This window comes from Dermacentor albipictus, chromosome 1, assembly GCF_038994185.2.
Source record: "Dermacentor albipictus isolate Rhodes 1998 colony chromosome 1, USDA_Dalb.pri_finalv2, whole genome shotgun sequence".
Lineage (NCBI taxonomy): Eukaryota > Metazoa > Arthropoda > Arachnida > Ixodida > Ixodidae > Dermacentor > Dermacentor albipictus.
This window is the reverse complement of record NC_091821.1, coordinates 122517508-122538030: the sequence shown is the minus strand read 5'-3', so window position 1 is coordinate 122538030 and position 20523 is coordinate 122517508. Positions and strand designations below refer to the sequence as shown.

Below are 20523 nucleotides of genomic sequence, written 5' to 3'. Positions count from 1 at the left end.
ATCGAATCCCGGTCACGGCGGCCATATTTAGATGGGGGCGAAATGTGAAAACAACCGTGTACTTAGATTTAGGGGCACGTCAAAGAACCTCAGGTGGTCGAAATTTCCGGAGTCCCCCACTACGGTGCGCCTCATAATCAGAAAGTGGTTTTGGCACGTTAAACCCCATAATTTAATTTTAATGTGCCTAGGGGGCGCACAACACACTGGAAGAAATCAAGGAGGCCCAACAGCTAGCGCAACATGACAGATTGACAAAAACACGAGCTGGCAGGAACATATTACAGACAATAGGTGTATAATTGAATAGATCAAGGAGCCCAATGGAGGCTGAAGTAGAATTAAGTACTGAAGTTAGGAATAAAATCAAAACCAACCCTGTCCCCAGGAGCATGCATCCAGAATATACTATCAAAAGGAGAAAGGCAAGAGCTCAGCACTCTTGCGGGAAATAGAGGAGCTGAACCAACTGGCAGCTATAGTTGATGCTGCGTGGGTAAAAAGTAAAGAAGCATATACGGCCATTACGGAAGGGGCAAGACGCTATCACTATTTTTACCAAGGACCCCATGGCGGCGGAACAAGTAGCAATTGCTCTAGTCATCAGGAGTAATAAGTGAGCCTGCATTTACAGTGCTTCAAAATCTGCTATAAAATATTTTGATCAACGCTACGTAGTTGGATTTACTGCTAAACTTTTCGAAAACATTGGGATTATGAGAACTGAAATCCGATGGTTTCTTTCGCATATGGGTTAAGTGGACGAGACTCGGGTAAACCTCAATGAGGTTGCTCATGACTTGGCGTGAGGACTTGCTAACCATGACAGTAACAACCGAGCCGTTCACCATCAAGCCAGGAAATATAGAGATCACTTAATAATTTACAATGACATTACCAAATATTACTATTTGGGACGCAGTCAATTTCCATAGCCACATTCAAAATTGAACGGGGCTCAGGCAGTGTCACTGCGCTTTCTGCAAACATGTACATATCCCACGCCGTACCACAATAATAAAATGTATCCAGAGAGGGAGATTAAGATGGACTGCAACGATTGCAATGATATCATTGGAATCAGACATGTGCTGGCGGGGTGTCCCGGGACTCTCCCCAACCTCGTTGAAGAACGGACACAGTGGGAAAAAAGGATTCAAAGCCCATTGTTTGAAGACCAACTAGGGGCTGTCCAGAGGGCTCATGATGTCGCTGAAGGGTTTGGCCTGACAGTGCCAACGTGGGAGCCTTGTCTTAAAAAGTCGATCCTCCGGACCCCATTTCAATAAAAGTTTTCACACCCACACACACACCGTCAGTGAGGAAACATTTTCACGCTAAAGAAATTTCTTTTTTAAATATGGATCCAGTTTTACCACAGTGTATGCCTCGTAAGATGGCAAGCGGAGACTTTCACATCGTAGGATTCAGCGAAGCTGAGTCATTAATTGCCGCTGTTTTTCTTCATTACGAGAAACTCACCTGTATTCACTTGTCCCTTGGTGTACGCTGATATATTCTTTGCCACAACCGTTTCAGATTGAAGAAGGCTCCTGTAGTCTAACCCAACAGATTCTGCCATGTGCATAATAGCTGTGGCGAAGAAATAAAGAGTAACATTTTATCCTGAAGCGCGCAGGAGTCGGTATGTTAGTGCACACAAAATTTTAGTAGACAGCCACATTCTCTACTATGGCGGTGTCTTGACTGCAGAAGTATTGATTTGACTTGCCAAGTGACACACGGCCATTTTAGTAATCAAAGGGGTGTTTGTAAAACGAATGGTCGGTGGAACATACGACCACCTACGCCAAACAAGTGATTTTGGGGCCATTTGCCGTTAACTTTAAGCCAATGTTGCGGCATATATGGCATATATTTGCATCTGCCCGGCGTTCTGCCAACGGTGTGCGTCTGGACTATCGGGAACAATAGTCCATAGTCTTGTCTTATCACTTTTCAGTCGTAGTATGCCGTTTCTTGTTCTCGCTAAAAAACTGCTCCAGTCTTCTTCAAGCACTTCGCTTGGGTTTGATTAGGAAAGCCGGACAGCTAAGCACCTCGGTACCAAGGTTGACAACAGAGAAAAGAAAGTCATAGAAAGCCTACGATCAGCATAGTTTTCAGAAGCCGATGGTCGGCTTCCCAAAACCACGAACGCTATGTGTTCTTTCTTTTGTGTTTATTTATAATTTGAGGACGAAATCACCTGAAAAACAGTTCTGTCCATCGTTCTGCGACAGCCTCCAGGAGCTCAAAACTGGCTTTGCTGTGTCTGTACATCCTATTGCATCATCGTCGTTTCCTCGTGTCACCTTATCATCCTTGCCTTCATTCTCAACATACAGAGAAGAAAAATGAAACTTTGAAGAGACGCTTCAGCAGTCCCCCTACGCGCCTACTCCCTTGCGTAACTTGTTTGTGTAGCTGAAGCCAACAGTGAAACAGACGACGCTCGCATTTGAGTGTGCTTTGCGCCTATTATCGGCGATATCGCCGCTTCCCGCTTTCATGAGGCTCTGGCATGCCGTGCGGTCAACACCCGCGCAATATTACGCGCCTTACAAATCGGAGAGACTGTGCATGTAAACTGCACCACTGAAAATGCGCGTTTGCATGGCTTCATGAATTGATCGGTACCCAATTCAAACAGTTACGATGAACATGATTTTTATGCCTAAAGCCATGCGGGTCATCTAAAAGTCATTAATATTTAGATTAACCATAATGTGTATGAAGGTCGATCTTCCCAGACACTGCTGTTCGATTTGTTCGTTCAAGTCGAGCAAGAGATTCCTCTTGACACTTGTCTTCGTCAGGGCACTAACTGAATTTTTTAAGAGCGTTTATACGGCTCCCTCTTAACCCGCAATGGGGGAGAAGAATAAAAAGGCGTGTATATAATGCTCAAAAATGGGAGGGGATCGGTTGGCAGTTCCTAGAATTGCAGCTGGCACATCTTGTTTTTTTCAGCCACACTTCTTGAAACTGTAAACAGCATGCCTACTCCTATCCCCTCTTTCTTTTATTGCGATAGCAATTATACGGACACTCCAGGAGCATTTCTGCCATCGGCGTCGACAATTTCGATAGTTGTGATAATTGGTCTTATGCAAGTATAAATATTGATTTATTGGAGAAGTGCATCATTTTGGAAGTTTTGTCAGATAATCGAAAACCAAGTGAAATATCGGAACTACTGTCCAGTGAGCTATGTCACACAGCACTAATACAGGTTGTTCCATCTAAATGTATTTTTAAGGGTAGCATTTCTAGAGCGATGAAATTAGGTAATTCGCGGGCGCTAGTTGGAATCGGTTGGCGCAGGACAAGGGTAATTAGAGATCACGGGGAGAGGCCTTCTTACTGCAGTGGACAAAAACAGGCTGGTTCTTATTACTATTATTATTATTATTATTATTATTATTATTATTATTATTATTGTTGTTGTTGTTGTTGTTGTTGTGTTGTTGTTGTTGTTGTTGTTGTTGTGATGATGATGATGATGATTTCTAGAGGAATTGCAACGGAAAGAAGTGACAGCAATACTTATTGTTCTTGTGGACGCAGTGCTGGACGCCTTTACGTTAGGCAACGAAATGCTGCAGATCCAATAATACACTATCAGAGAATGTCACTTCATTGTCGCACGTTTCAGTGGTAATTAATTTTCCCAGCAGAATAAACGTGCATCATGACTAGAACAGCATCAGGTTTAGATCTTACACTTCTAGGTAAGTTCTCCAAGAGGTCCGATAAACGGAACATCGGTTGGATTTTTGGTGCCTCATACAGCGCTGTACGCGTGCCACCGGGGTCAGCTTAACTTGCACATGTCACACGGATGCACCGCATCGTGCGTGCGTGTGACCTGCGACTTCGATAGTCAGCGCCAACAGTATAGTTGATCTGTAAATGAAAGTTTGACCGCAGTATAACATGTGATTTTTTTTTTCCGGCACGCAACACAGCTTGGAACTTCCACTCTATGGCAAAGTCTAACTAACGTATCTTACTCGATGCAGTCTTGCATCGTGCTGTGAAGCTCCTTCTGGCTGCCAACATACACTAAACGCCTACTCGAATTTTCAAAGCAGCCGCGTGTTTCAGGAGCGTCGCCTATACACCTATCTAGTTTTCTGTAAACTTAGTCGAATCAAGACTAGCCCTCCTTTGCGTCATACGTTTGTGTCTAGGTATTCAAAGGATAAACTCTAGCGTTCATGCCTACGGCAAGACGTCGGCCTGTAGTGTTTTTCTTTCGTGTAATAGCGTGGTATTTGACTAGAGTTCATTTTTTGTTTCCGCGTCATGCTCTGTTTTCCCTGTCGCGGCGGACGCTGTAAGTAGGGGCCGGTCTATGCGTTTTCCACATTCAGCGATGGCTTTGTGTGCCTTCATTGTGTTTTTAACGCGAGTTACCAGTACAGTATCAATCCATCTCACCAGATATCAAGTTGGGTGTCAAGGCGTTATTTCTGTAGCCTTGCCATAGACATCCGCCGTGGTTACTTAGTGGATATGGTGTTGGGCTGCTAAGCACGAGGTCGCGGGATCAAATCCCGGTAACGGCGGCCGCATTTCGATGATGGCGAAATGCGAAAACATCCGTGTACTTAAATTGAGGTGCGCGTCAAAGAGCCCCAGGTGGTCCGAATTATTCGGGAGTCCCCCATTACGGCGTGCCTCATAATCGATCAGATTGTGGTTATTGCAAGGAAAACGTCTATTCAGTGACTGGTGAGAATTCTGATCTAAGGTTCTCACTAAAACTTCACATGTCCTGTCGTCATCCATGTCTCTCTCACTTGTACCACTTCGCGTGAAATTTACCTATGTCACCTTGAAGATAACTCAAAATTTCCTCTAGCATACAATATAGGGAGTGGCCAGTTTGATTTTAACCTAATATCTCTCCAGATGTTTATTGGTAGTTATGTTGACTTGATACTCTCAACTAATGCGTCAGACTAGCTTGTAGAGTGACCCTTGTTCGTTTAGTCCAAAACCAACAAAATCACCTTCTTTTAGAAACTAGACGCGTTCGTCCACATAACAGTGCTGGTCGCCCACATGTATGTCTTTATAAAGAGCCCCACTTACTCGAAATGATCTTTGACCTTAAGCTCAACTTTCTGAGCCTTCGCCTAAACGCTGCCTCGAGCATTCTTTTGCTCATTGAAGGGCATCTCCGGGCAAATGTCCTGGGATGTTCATGAATATTAAGGTACTACTTCCAATGCACATAACGCGAAAGTTTGGGGGTCCGAAATAAAAAAAAATTTACGTGCCAAAACCACTTTCTGATTATGAGGCACGCCGTAGTGGGGGACTCCGGAAATTTCGACCACCTGGGGTTCTTTAACGTGTACCTAAATCTAAGTACACGGGTGTTTTCGCGTTTCGCCCCCATCGAAATGCGGCCGCCGTGGCCGGGATTCGATCCCGCGACCTCGTGCTCAGCAGCCTAACACCATAGCTACTGAACAAACACGGCGGGTGGGTCCGAAATATCAGTGGTGGGAAATCGTTAGGTTCAGAGCAAGACCTAGGCGTTTCCTCCAAATGCAAGTAGCATACCACCGACGCTGGGTTATTGTACCTGCAGACGCCTCGATACCTCCACCTGCAACCAGTCTCCTTACGTGCACCTCTTTCAAATGAATTTCACGTTCAACCTTCAACCTACGTATCGCAGTTTCACGCGCCTTGCGTTCGGCTTAACGCGCCTGCGGTGTATGCCCGCGAGTTTACTATGTCTTCTGTTCATGCATTGAGCTCCGTACCTTGCAACGCGAGCTGCGCGCAGGCAATTATATTAAAATCTCTAACTCCATTTCTCGTACCAACCTCAGGTACGCTATTCTTTTGGCATTCTTAAGGTAACAGATAGAATGCTTCCGTCACGCACTCATTGTTGCCTAATCTAACCTAAAATTTTTGCTTAAACAATAGGCTTCGCGGTCTTCTCAGGGATGCCCGTGAGGGCAACAAGGAAAAACAAATACAGACGTCAAATAAAATTCGATATTCAAACACTCAAAGGAACGTAGCAAAGCTCCACAAAAAGCTACAAAAACAGTCACTATCGTAGCGCCTCTAGCAAAGGTTCACATTTCTATCGCAGCTCGCTCACGGCTCGGCGGCGCTCCAGTGAAGCCGTCGTGCCTCTGTTGCTCCGAACATTACTCAACGGCAGTGGAAGGCATGCTCTCGCAGTGTTTTACGTGTCTGCTTTGCAACGGAAACAGAACACGTGTCGTGGCGAAGTTCCCTTATGCTATAGGCCATTGTTGGGCTCTCGAACATTGAATTCCAACCAGGCCTACCCGTCTTCATTACTCCACTGCTCCCTCTGTGCTGTAGACATGGCGTCCTCGAACCTTCTGCGCCACTGCAGCTCGTCAAACACTGGCCCCTTCCTGCTTCTTTCCTGCTGCACAGCACTATTTTGACCATGGTCTGTCTGCGCTTGCCTAGGGTGCTATAACGTAAAGCTATTGCGATATATTTTTATTCGAATGCCCTCACGTCAAATTAACGTAACCGCCGACGCAAGCATTGGGCAGTGACTAGCAACGTTGTTTAACAGCCCAGTCGTACGCTCTCCTCTTTTATAGGAGACCACTTTTGTTCCATTTCAAAGCGAATAGCATTGCCTACTTTGACAGGTTTTTTTTTATCTCATTGGCTGACAAGAGGCGAGAAGAACGCACAAGTGGAGAGAATTTCGTTTGGGCCGCGCTAACGCTTGAAGGTATAAAACCGGATGGGGAGGGTGGTGCCGGCGACTGCGATTAGCCCGCTTCCGCTTGCTTACGTTGCCGTGGCTGGTCGAAAATCCCAGTGGCGTTCAACGGAAGCTTAAATATGCCACTAAAACCAAACCTCAGCGAACAAGAGTTGGGGGAGCAATGTCGTATTTGTGTCGAAAGGCCTCCACAACGTTATACTGCCACGTATTTTTATTATACGCAAATAAATTCGTCCTTCCCTGCAGCTCTGACTAGCCAGTTCCAGACCAATCGGTGGGCAGACACCTTTTATTCATTTTGTAACGGGGCTATCCCGGAAGAAATTCAGTTTTGTTCGGCGTATTAATGCATGTTAATGTATAAATCCCACTTTAACGCAGCGAGTTCTCGCGGTTTTGTGACGTCGCGTAACAGAAGGTCGAAGTCGGCGCAGCCCGAAAACTTTTGACCAATAGCGATAGGCTGATGGCGAAAGAGATATGGAATCGGGTAAAATAATTTTACTTTTGTTCCGTCCAATCATGCATAATCAGTGTGTACACGTTATATTAGATGGGGAGTGTTTGTTGTTTTCGTGACGTCGCCTGACAGACAGCGAAGTGAGGGTAGCCCGAATTATTTTTAACCCATGGTGGAGGACTGATTGTAGCAGTGGAATAGAAACAGTTTGGCATAGCTTTACGTTATAGCGCCCTTAGTTCCGTGCACGTACGTCCTACGTTCCGTCCGAAACGCCCTTGGACTGCTGACCTCCCTGCTGCTTGGCGTTGCCTCAGCAAAGTGTGTGAGCCGCTTATCACATAACAACAGCTTCCTAGAGGCAGGCTCGTTTGTACGAGCGGCTCCCACACTCGTTCCTTTCTTTGTAAACAAGAAATTAATAAGAACTTACGAGGAACAACGCCCAGTGGGCTCCCTATCCAAAATTTACCGTTACAACCTTCCTTTCCTGATCAGAACCTCTCACCGCATTATCTTATTAATACGTACATCTCTGTGTTCTCAGAAAAATTCAGTATAATTCAATTGAAACTACTCTGTCGGAAAATTGTCAAATCCATGTTTATCATCAAAATTCGAAATTTCAGGATTCCTGCCTGTACGCACAAACTGTTAAAAGAACTTAAGAGGCAGTAAGTATATAACTGATTTATCTCCTGGCGGCCCCTGAACCCCCGTCAGCTCAAGTAATTAGCTATGTAGTGACCTGATGTGTACTAGTCTACAATGACCATGTGGACGAACGTGTGTGTGTGTGTGTGTGTGTGTGTGTGTGTGCGTGTGCGTGTGCGCGTGTGCGTGTGCGTGTGCGTGTGCGTGTGTGTGTGTGTGTGTGTGTGTGTGTGTGTGTGTGTGTGTGTGTGTGTGTGTGTGTGTGTGTGTGTGTGTGTGTGTGTGCAGCTACACACACTGTGGGAATCGATGCAAGCGAAGCCTCCTCTCTGTCTCTATATTCCCTCGTTAAAATTCTCCCCACCTCCTCCCTCTACTGATGTTGCTGTTGCGGATGAGCACGCAGACAAGCGCGGCGGCGCCTGGACTGCATTGGGGAAAGGGGGGGGGGGGAGGTCACGCCTAGTTACGGCGTCAAGAGGGTATTGGCACATGCTACGCGGCGTAAATGTTGACAGGAGCTTCTCGGCTTGTCTATAGTTTGTGCCACACTCCTGTCATGTACTAACGCAATAGCGTTAAGGGCCCCCCGTGTCGCAGAAAATTCATTGTCAACGCCACGGGCGTAGCTTGGCGAATAATCATTCTGAACAACCGTGCAGGCCCTCTACGTGGCGCATGCGTTGTTTTAGATTCTTTACAAAGTTATTCCTCGGAATATTGAGAATGACAGCTCATAAACAAATGTCATGAAAAAAAACACCGACGGCGCATGTCTTTTATGTTTTTGTGACATGTCCACGTCTCAACCAAGTTCGGACGCGGCCGGCGTTAGTGGCGTGCGTCTCTACTACGTCCCTACGTGGCCGCCGTTTGTGGCATGCAGGACCCCAGAAGCAGCAGCAGCGGAAAGTTGAAGAAAGAGGCAAAGAAAGCTTCGCTTTGAAAAATGGATCTGGGCAGGCCATGTAATGGTTAGGGTAGACAACGGGTGGATCATTAGAGTTGCACAATGGGTGCCAAGGAAAGAGAAGCGCAGTCGAGGACGGCCGAAAACTAGGTGAGGTGATGATAGTAGGAAATTTGCAGGCGCTAGTTGGAATCACCTAGCGCAAGACAGGAATAATTGGAGGTTGCAGGGAGAGGCCTTCGTCCTGTAGTGTACATTAAAAAAAGGCTGCTGCTGAAGATGACGTGTGTGTGTAAACCCGCCTCGGTTTTTTTTTTATTATGGGGTTTTACGTGCCAAAACCACGATCTGATTATGAGGCACGCCGTAGTGGGGGACTCCGGAAATTTCGACCACCTGGGGTTCTTTAACGTGCACCTAAATCTCAGTACACGGGTGTTTTCGCATTTCGCCCCCATCGAAATGCGGCCGCCGTGGCAGGGATTCGATCCCGCGACCTCGTGCTTAGCAGCCCAACACCATAGCCACTAAGCAACCGAGGCGGGTACCCGCCGTGGTTGCTCAGTGGCTATGGTGTTGGGCTGCTAAGCACGAGGTCGCGGGAGATAGATTCCCGGCCAAGGCGGCCGCATTTCGATGAGGGCGAAATGCGAAAACACCCGTGTACTGGGATTTAGGTGCACGTTAAAGAACCCCAGGTGGTCGAAATTTCCGGAGTCCCCCACTACGGCGTGCCTCATAATCAGATCGTGGTTTTGGCACGTAAAACCCAATAATTTAATTTATTTATTTTTGTATGTATGTATGTATGTATGTATGTATGTATGTATGTATGTATGTATGTATGTATGTATGTATGTATGTATGTATGTATGTATGTATGTATGTATGTATGTATGTATGTATATGTGCTTGTATGCAGTGCTATATACTAGCGGTGGTCTGCTCCGGGCTACCGTCAGTTGAACTTCGCTCTTCAAATGAGCAGGACGTATGCAGAGTGAGCTCCTGAACAACAATTTGCAATGTGATGAACGTAGTTTAACTAATGAATCCGGGACCTCAATGCTTGCCCACTTGTCTCGCACTTACCGCTAAACCGCCACTATTTTTTTTTAATTTCTGGTGCCCCCAGGCGCATAGCGCTGCCACGTTCGCGAAAGATGACCATCGTGGCATTCTATACACGATGCGCGTGTTTAATTTTAATCTGTAAAAAAAATGTCACAAGCAGTTCAAGAACCCTAAAACCCATCTACGACGAGGGTGCTCGGTTAGTAAACGCACACACTGAAGAGCACTTGCAAATTTTGCTCCAAATTCAGAAGAATCAGAACCCTGCTCATTTAGAATGCATAAAAGACATAGCCCACATAGAAAAGCTTTAAACATTGAGAAATAATGATGCAGCACCTACCAGAATTCTCCAGTTCTGCCAGTTTAGGAATGTATACCTCAGCATCTTGTTTGGAGCTGAAGACCCCGATTGCTTCAAGCCGGCTCATGTAGTATTCCACCAGGCTGTTTTCTTCGACAAGGGTTTTCCTTTCCTTGTGCCAGAGAATTTCTTCTGAAGCGACTGAAACCTGAGAGTTGGTTAGAGGTCATCATCCTTCTCTTTTTAGACAGGCAACACCAGTCAAAATCGTACAAGCGGTAAATCCTAAAAAATATAAAAGTACGTCCCGGTCGCTTATTCTCTGCTAACAAGAACGTTTTCTAATGAGTACTAACTTTCATATTACTGAACTCGAGAAGATGCCGCTCGTTGACAACGTTTTTTCGCTTTGTGAACCGAAAGCATCCGGACGAAGCAGACGGCGATTACCGATACTAAGACGAACCATACCAACATCTTGAGCTATAGAGCCTTGAACAACTCACGTTCTCTTTAAGACTTACAATGAAAATGCTTGCGTTGAAAACACTCGTTATACCCGTGCCTAGCTTCCACAAAACCCAACTATATCCTCAAATAGAAATTTCTTAAATTCACTGCTATCGCTCTAGTTCGTACTGATCCTCAGCACCGCAATACTGACAAATACACGAGGGACAAACAAGACATATCGTCATCATTTCGTGTACCGTACGGCGTAAACTTTCTTCATAGACTGTCCTTTAGCCTCTACATTTTTAAAAATGGCGACGTACAGTGGCGGTTCCCAGCGGCATCGTGTTTCCCAACTACGTAAGCCACACATTTCGATTCATTCTGAAGTGACGGGTTGAACCAAGACTCACCACCCCGAACTTTATTATGCTTTCGAAGTGCGTTTTCAGTCTCTATCCAGATGGTAAGATGTGTGTCGGAGGATATCGGTGCGCTTCCGCGTTTTAAATCGAGTATTGCAAAGTTGCCTGCTGATGAAGAAACCTCTTATGCCTTAGAAAAGGTGAATTATGCTTTTGAACAATTTTCGATGCTACCGATCGACTTGTGCCCGTATTCACCGATCAGGGGTGCTATGCAGGATGCGCCGAGTTTGGCGAAACTCGAGATCTTCACGAGGTCTGGCGATGCCCCAAGATGAAAGAACTAATGGTACCAAGACAAAGTTTGTCCCTCGGCACGCCTCCAGTTTCAGTGGTTTATCAAGATTCGCCCTGGGTGGCTATCATCCCTTGGGCGTTGCCTTGTGGGTGGTCGACAAACTGAGGCTCATGTGATCATACCTTCGGCGCATCATCGGTGCCTTCTTTCACTTGTTTGTCGTTCCCCCGAGTGCATTACATGCGCAAGCAAGTTATACAATAAATGCGTTTAGTCCAATATTATTAGTCACTTTAATGTGGTTAGTAAGCATTTTAAAGTTTACAACATGTACACTGAATGTATATTAGACTAATTTGTAATTTATTACGTTTCGCGTTATGTAACACGACGGAACGCTCCCCCTCCTTTCTTCTGGATTAGATTGGCGCGGCTCAATATGTGCTTGCATTCTCATTTACGAGCTCAAATTGGTGTGTGCCTGGTTTTCGCACTAGGCTTTCAACAGATCGCTCGCTGCTCGCGCTTAAGTAAGGCTGCGAGACGCAGTGAGCGTCGGCTAGCGCATAAGTGGTTTGCCACGCGCTTACCGTGTAAACACGCAGGAATGTCGGAAAACACTCATAGAAGCAAAGGGTCAGAAAAGTACGCTTAGTTTTCTTTTGTGATTCACCTTCATAGTCGGTAACGCCGAGCGATGGCTTCTAACAACCGCAGGAAAGAGTTACATGAAACGAATGAAAGGGCCTTTGCTGCGCACGTGGCTGTTAATTGCCTGCCACCACATCCATGTTAAGTGGGAATCTCGCAGCGGTACACGTACCCTGTACCCGCCGCTGACGAGGTGGCGCTTCAGTTTTTGATGATACCTTTCTATTTCTTGCGTGTGGGCGCCCGTGAGGGAGTCCACAAAGTTCACGTTGTGGTTGACTGTCTCCCAATGCAGGTTGAGTCTCGGCCGGTTAGCATCTACAAAATTTGGGATACAGTTGTATGCGCCTCATTCTTCACTGTGAATAATGGTCCCCGGTTGAACATCGGGGGCAATAATGGGGCCCAGGGTCGCCGCGTCTCGTAGGTCAAGCTTGAAAAATCGCAGCTTCACTGTGGTCGCGCAAACCATGCCGAAGACCCATGGTCCACGATCTGCACCGCCACCGTAATTTTGGCGGCTCCGCGGAACGTTGTGGCCTGCCATCAGGCAGCCTCGATTTTACTTTCGCTTGCCACGAAGAAGGCACTTGTGAATTTGCACTATCTCCCCGAAGCCACCGAGGTGAGGCCGCGCCAGCAGCTCGTCCCTCACGACCCCACGGGCGTTGTTCCTCCAGTCGACGATGGCGCGCTCCGACAGATAGAACAAGTCACCGGTCATCTCCTCCAATCTACGCTTTTGCTCACGCAGCAAGTGAGCCAAATCACTTGCCTCCTGGAGAGGTGGGCGTTCGGACGACCGAGGCGGTGCGTGTTGGGGAAGTAATTTCCTTTGAATCTCTACCCATGCAGTGCAGCGGTACCGTGTAACTGCGACAACTGCTTTCGGCACCTGTTGCGCCGCAAGGCAGCCCGCGGCGTCCATTTTCAGTCTTCCTATGTAATGTGACCACTTCGCCTTCGCAGGTTGGTCAGTCCGGCTTGAACCCCAGGTTTTCGCAGGTGCCCCAGTTCTCCGATGACACCATCGTACCTAGCCTGGCGCTGGGTCGCGATGGACGCACAGCACTTGAAGCTGGAGGGAAACGAAGCGATCGCATGAACTCTTGCTCCACAGCCCAGTCACACCCATCTGTGCTCGCAAAGCATAATTTGCCCGCCACGCTGTATCCGCACACAAGAGTCTACACCTAACTCGTCACACAGACAGTGAACTGACGCTTTGGAAAGGCGAAAATGACACTGAAACTCTACATCGGTCATATAGCTGAACGGCTCCAGACAGTCATATTGACGCTTGCTGCCGCTGGGTGCAATGACACAGGTTGCTGCAGCTGCCGCCGGCTATGTTCCAGAGTGCAACTCGGGGGGGTCGCGATGTTATGAGTTTGGCACGAGTTCACCTGTCAATCAAAACCATAGGTCACGCCCCGCGCGAGGCATGTAACTCTTGTGCGCGTGCCCACCATGGTTGGGCCATGCCCAACTTATTTTCGGCAACAGCGACATGGTGCTCAGCTGAGAGGCATCAACAATCTTGACTGCCAAAATAAAACAAGCACAACGCACTGTCATCGGTGGTGTACTGAGCCTTATTATCAAAAACAAAGCGTCAATTTTAGCTGGCTTATGCATATATCTTCTCGGGCTGTGATTGCCCCACAACACGGTTTCATTGCCTGCATTGTGGCGACGTAGTGCATAGCAAATATTTATCGGCACGTCACTCTAGCTGATTCCAAGGCATCGATGCGCCGTGGTGGACGACGATGCTGAGGAGTGCGTAGTGTTCTCCAATGGCAACGTATTACAGCTGTCGTTTGCGACGACTGCTCTGTTGTCGGTTATGCATCGGTGCCGCAGTGTCGCAAACACGGCAGCGTCAAGAATCGCTCGCTTTTATAGACCCAGTACGGTGGCATTTCTTCATCACAAGCACTTCACACTAAAGAGTTGCAACACCTTCCTCCGCTCGAAGTATCATTTTATAACTGCACGCAAGAGCCCTCACCTGCCAAATAGTCATTGCTGCAGTGTCGTTACGATATCTATCTGCGATCGCTGTTAGCTCCAGCAAAGGCAATCCGCAATTACCTTGGAGTGGACAACACGCTCATATGCTGCGTACGTGAGCACAGAGGTACCTTCGCTGGGCAAGCGACGACAAGCGATGAATTGTGTCGCTGGGCAGCACACGCATCTTCGCAGTGCATCGCGGACAGGGTCGCCAGATGGCCCCCCAGAAAAATAGCCAAACTATCTCAAAATTTAGCCCAAAAATAGCCAGACTCAAATTTTTCGGGAGCGAGAAGTAGCCAAGAACATAGCCTAAACGTTTGATGACGTTCTACAGGTGTCTTATCTATGGTTTAAAGGGAGTCGAAATCTCCCCGCGTATTTTCGGCGCCAAAATTACTTCTTTACTTCTGCCGCATACAACCAGCACAACACTGGCCTCAAGATCTACGTAAAAAATTCTAGTGAGAGCTGCCACTCAGACGTGGATTTGTACATCACTCATTATTACAATGAACCGAAGGATTTCTTTTCCGATTTACTCATGACGTTATTGGTATTTACCACGTTCTGAGTTAACGTTATTTCACGCTTCGCTGTACCCGAGGCATTTTTCTTTAAGAGTCAAGCAAACTATTGCCAGCTCCAAGCTCTAGGATCAGACTGACTGTTCCTGATCGTGTGCACAAGAGGTAGCCCGAGGTCAAGGAATTAAAATAGGGATGCGTTTCCGAAGCTTGATTCATAAAATAAACATTTCTCTCCCGCTCTCTTCTTCAATTTACTCGAAAGCCGCTCGACGTTGAGTTAGCAAATGCTGCCGCTTAGAGGCACAATGGACTCTGCAAAAACTTGAAACCTCGCGCCTTTCTCGTGAAAATAAGTGGCAGTTGTGGCTGCAAGTCCCCTTTGAATGGGAACAAACAGAACGACCTGCTCACCCATAACATTAGAGTGAATTAAAGTTCGTAGTTTTAATTACCGCCTAGATGGCGGTGCTGACAATAATCCAAGTAGTATTAGTATCGAAAATTGTTTAACGCGCCTTACTTTCAGTGCGACTTGAAAAAAAATAAAGAAATGTAATTTCACTAGGGAACACACAAAATCGATTCATATGGGTCGCGCACGGCTGTCAAGAGGTTAAGTACAAAGTAAAGCCCTTTCTCTAAGAAATTCAAGCACTATGCATCAAAATAGGAAGTCAGTAGAACTCTTATGTACCTTTACAGACTGGCAAGAACTCTTTGCCCAACCGCCACTGCGATGTGTGCAAAAATAGCAAAATATGGACCTAACAGTACCGCAAGCACCTATTACGTATATCGAACGCAGTTTTTTTTTTCTCATCACAGCTGGAAAATACGCATGAGCAAAGTACAGTGTACTGACTAGTAAGACGAAGAAAGAGGAATTACAATGATGATAAAGTACGTGCATATAAAAAGCATATAGAAAGTAAACCATAATTGCAATTACTCGTACGCACAATGTTTAAAGGGGCGAAAATTGTCGCAGAAGCAGGTATATGAAAACCGACGAGCTATCATCCTGACGTTGGCAAAGCAATCACGACCTTTGGTGAGCAATCGTCTTGCCATCTTCACGCTGGACGAACATCGTTTTAACGCGATAGCGTTAAGGAGCTCGTGTCGCAGAAAAGCTGGTGTCGTCGGCGTCGGTGTCAGCGTCGGCGTCAGCGGCGTTGGCCGTGAGCGATAAATCCCAGCAGGCACTTCATGAATAAAAAACAACTTGCAAGATGGGCTGGGTGGGAATTGAACCAGGGTCTCCGGAGTGTGAGACGGAGGCGCTACCACTGAGCCATGAGCTCGATGCTTCAAAGCGCTACAAAAGCGCCTCTAGTGAACGCGGTGTTGCCTTAGAAACAAGCTGTTTCTAAGGCTCAGGCGTGCGTCGCTTGCACAGGCACACATTTCGTTGCCGCGCCGAACGCTGCGTTGCTCGACGCTCACCGCGTCCGATGCGGGGCGCGTAGTCACTGCGCAGTAGCCCATTGTCTTACACCACTTGGTGGGTCGACGGGAACGCTGTCGCGTTCCACTCTTGAAGGCGAAGCTTAAGCGTCCTCCAATTTTTTTTCATATATTTACAGAGCTTATCATTGTAATAATATGCAACGTTCAAGAAGTACCATGAAACAATCGCAACTTTCATGTAATAGGTAGCTGCTTGACTAAAACAAAGAACGGGGAAAAAACAACATTGTGTAGAGTACCAGTTGATACTTCTCACACTGGGGAGTTACGCAAATGGATTAAATATGCAATCTAGCCCCATTTGAATTAACTTCCGCTGTCACAGGGACCATATTGAAATGCAGAGTTGCAACGGGGTAGAAGTGTTCATCTGGCTGAAAATCTTTGCAGCAGTCCCCACTCTCTGCCAGACCAAGCTTCAGGTGAAGGAGAGATTGCAGTGTGTCATTCGAGATAGGTTTTCTCAAATATTTTTTTTGTCAAGGAAACCTGGTTGAACACGCGTTGGGCGGGTGCGTTCGAAACAGGCGGCGCAAGTAGGGGCAAAGTAAGCTCAGATAGCAGAGAGAACATTGCATTTCCGGCACTGTTTTTGCATTCCTGGTGCTTGCTGATGTTCGATGATGCTTGTTGATACTAGAGCAAAATACTTAGTTTTGATCGACAGTTCAGACTACTGCGCTTCGCAGAGCATGTACATAAAGACTCGAACTATCGCGTTTCTCGTTTAGAGCTACTTGCGGATTTTTTTTCATAAAGTCACTGGGTAAATAATTAACGCGGTGATTTGCAAGAGAACCAAGCAATAGGCTTCGAGGAACCCTTGTTAAACATTGAAGGACCACGGGCGAAAATGACTCGCCACGACATGTGTGCGAATACTTGAGCTGTTGTGCAAGTCCACATAATGATTTGCTGTATAGCAGCCGGCACGGAACACGCAGTCGACAGCTCTCAGCCCCACCGTTCTTCTTACTGAACTACGCGTGAACCGGCAGCAGATGGCGCCGAAACAAAAAAAAGAAGAGAGCTTAGCGCTGGAATACGTATAGACATGGCAGCCATGACTTAACGCCATGCTCCCAGCGCCGACATTGCTTAAAGGCACAGCCTTCGAGATTGCCTACATATTGTTACGGTCTCCTGAGAGGGTTAAGTGGATGCTTTAATGATCAACAAGCCACAACAATTATGGAAATCGTAGGAGCAACATCGTCCTCCTCTTTCTCCACTCTAGCTTCCCGTGTATTTTCCTTCAGTGACCCTTTGTAACATTCCTCCTCTCCCAGACAAAGCTCTCCGGGCGAGTCACTCCTGCGTCCTGCGTGTGAACGGCCTCAGGCGGGCTACATGCGTCACCTCAGTTTTGCGTGAACAGCGGCCATTGGAAATGAGCCGTGCAATCATTTAGTTCACTTCACTTAGACGATCGAGGATAACGAACGGCCCCGCATAGTCGACAAGCAGCTTTTGGCTCAAGCCATGACTGCGTATTAGAGTCCACAGCCACACGAGGTCGCCAGGAACATAGGTAACATATTGGTGGTGACTGTCGTAGCGTGTTTTAGAGTGGTCTTGCGCTGCCAATGTACTGCGTAAGTGAGCAATTCGACGAGCCTCTTCTGCACGACACAAAGTCTCCGCCATAGACAAATCCTCATGGATGACAAAAGAAAGGGTAGTGTCCAGCGTATGACGAGGTGGGCGTGCGTAAAGAAGGAACAAAGAGTTGAAACCGGTCGTTTCGTGTTTCGCAGAGTTGAAAGCGTACGTCACGAACAGTAATACTTCATCCCAGTTCTTGTGGTCCGAAGTGACGTACATTGATAGCATGTTTATCAATGTTCGGCTTGTGCACTCGGTGAGCCCATCAGTTTGTGGATGATAAACTGTTGAATGTCGGAATGTGGAGGCACATGAACGCAGTAATTCTTCCACAATATCGGCAATAAACTGGCGACCACAGTCACTTATGATTACGCGAGGCGGCCCGTGTCTGCCTATGAGTGAAAGCAGCAAAAACTGGGAAACCTGGGCTGCAGTGGCGGAGGACAGAGCTGCTGTCTCACAATACCACGTCAGGTAGCCAGCAAACACAATGATCCATCGGTTGCCTCTTGAAGAACGCGGAAACTGTCCCATCAGGTCTATGCCGACTTTTTCAAAAGGGGAACTGGAGGGCTTTACTGGCTGCAGGTGACCGACTGAAGCTGAGGTAGCTAGGTCGCTTGTGGCTCTAGCACTGTGTGCAACTGGCGACATAAGTGTCAATTGTTTTGCGCATTTGTGGCCAGTAGAATCTTTCTTTGGTACGACTAAGTGTTCGCGAGGTCCCTAAGTGGCCTTAGGTCGAGTCATCATGCGTAACGCGCAGAACAGATGTGTACAGAGATTCCGGAACCACCAGTAGAAAGCGGGCGCCCGTCGTTGAGAAGTTCCTCTTGTAAAGAAGACCATCTCGGACGCAAAATCGACCTGTGGGTATAGGCGCTTGTGTTACAGAGAAAAGAGCACTTAAGCTTGGGTCTTTGCGCTGCTCTGCGGCGAATGTCAAGGCATCGGGAAATCCAGGCGAAAGGGAAGCGATAAGGTGTTCAAAGTTACCGGCTTCACAATCCGTCATACGTAATGGCATCCTAGAAAGGCAATCCGCGTCAGCGTGTCGACGGCCACTCTTGTACGAAGTAGTGAACGCATATTCCTGTAGACGAAGGGCCCATCGAGCGAGGCGACCGGACGGATCACGAAGATTGAGCAGCCAGTGCAGAGAATGGTGATCTGTGACGATGGGGAACGAGCGACCGTAGACGTACGAGCAAAATCGATGCACGGCGAATACTACTGCTAGACATTCTTGTTCCATCCCACTGTAATTTCGTTCTGGCTTGCTTAATGAACGGCTTGCATACGCGACATGTTCGTTGTTCCTAGAGTGCTGAACGAGGACGGCACCGATGCCGACTCCACTTGCGTCTGTGTGAATCTCTGTTAGTGACGAAGGATCGAAGTTCCGGAGTATTGGCCGTGAAGTTAACAAAAACTTCAACTGGCGAAAAGCGGCTTCACGCTCCGGGGTCTACTGAAACGGAGTGTTCGTACGCAGAAGATTCGTCGACGGGTCAGCGACACGACATATTTCCGACATGTATGAACCGCCGGAAATATGAGCAGAGGCCTACGAAGCTACGAAGTTGTTTGACAGATTTAGGTTGCTCGAAGGATTCAATGGGTTCCGTCTTCTGTGGGTCGGGTCTAATGGCATCTTTATCGACGAGACGTCCTAACACCACAGTTTGGCGCTCGCCAAAATGGTATTTTTTGGATTTAAGCTCGAGGCCAGCCTTTTTGATGCAGTCGACTACAATAGCAAGACGAGTGTTGTGCTCCTGAAATGTGCGTCCAAAAGTTATGACATCATCAAGGTAGCACATACAAGGGCGCTATAACGTAAAACCATTCCAAACTTTTCTATTCCAATTCGGCAATCAGCCCTCCGCGATTGGTCAAAAACTTTTTTGGACCACTCCCACTTCCCCTGTCTGTCACGCGACGTCGCGAAAACCGCGATAGCTCTCCATCTGATATGAGGTGTATATATACATCAATTATGCATGATTTGACCAAACAAAAAAAAATATAGTTATTTCTGATTCGACGCCTTTTCGCGATTAGCCCCCGGCTATTGGTCAAAAGTTTTCGGGCTGCACTCACTCCTCCTGCCTGTCACGATAAGTCACAAAACCGCAAAAACTCACCGCGTCAGAGTGACGTGCACTTGTTAAAGATGCTTTATTATGCCGAACAAAACTGAATTTTCTTCTAAATAGCCTCAGGCTGCCCCGTTCCGAAAGGAATAAAATATGGCTGCCGCCGATCGCTCAGGCACTGGCTACTCGCACTTGACGGAAAGCATGGGTTTATTTGCGTATTATGAAACTTATTGCGTGGCCATGTAACGTTTTCGAGCACTTTCGGCACGTTTACGACCTTGTTTTTCGAACTCTTCTTTGCAGAGGATCCGTTTTACCGCCATTTTCAAGCTTGTATGCCACCGCGATTTTCGGCCAGCCACCTCAAGCTAAGTAAGGGAAAGCGGACCAATCGCAGACGCCGGCACCACCCTCTTCATGCGGTTATCGATTTTCAGTGCACTGGCTCGGCCCCACAAATTCCCTCTCCACTTGAGCGTGCTTCTCGCTTATTGTCAGCCAATTAGGTAAGACAAGCCGCTCAGTGTAGGAAATGTTATTCATTTTTTAAGCAAAGAAAAGTGACCTCCTATGAACAAGGAGATCGTTTATTGGTCTATTCAGACAACCCTGCGGGTCACCGCGCGATGCATCCGTCAGCAGTTACGCAAATTTGACGTCAAAAGATTGCAATAAAAACATATTGGAATAGTTTTACGTTATAGGGCCCCAAATCTGCCATTTCAAACGGCGCAGAATAGTATCCATGAAGCTTTCGAATGTCGCCGGCGCACTGCACAATTCCAACGGCATGATGTTGAATTCGATAAACCATCAGGCGTAACGAATGCCGTCTTATCTTTGTCAGCTGGGTGCATCGGAATTTGCCAAT

The 20523-nt window shown here is 47.1% G+C and overlaps 1 protein-coding gene and 1 long non-coding RNA gene across 3 annotated transcripts in view; one reads left to right on the top strand and one right to left on the bottom strand.

The window, feature by feature from the left end:
• The window catches only part of LOC135904815 (uncharacterized), a 180725-nt gene that overhangs the window by 103751 nt on the left and 56451 nt on the right, over nt 1–20523 (top strand). The gene's annotated exons all lie outside the window — the stretch shown is intronic.
• Nucleotides 1–20523, bottom strand: part of LOC135904813 (neprilysin-like) — a 79853-nt gene that overhangs the window by 38876 nt on the left and 20454 nt on the right. Inside the window, exons 5-6 of one of the 2 annotated variants that reach the window (XM_065435793.1) lie at nt 10196–10364; nt 1483–1593 (exon numbers count right to left, since the gene is read on the bottom strand). In XM_065435793.1, coding sequence (XP_065291865.1) covers nt 1483–1593; nt 10196–10364 — 280 coding nt within the window. The remainder of the gene's footprint in view (nt 1–1482; nt 1594–10195; nt 10365–20523) is intronic. The other variant, XM_065435794.1, reaches the window with a different exon arrangement.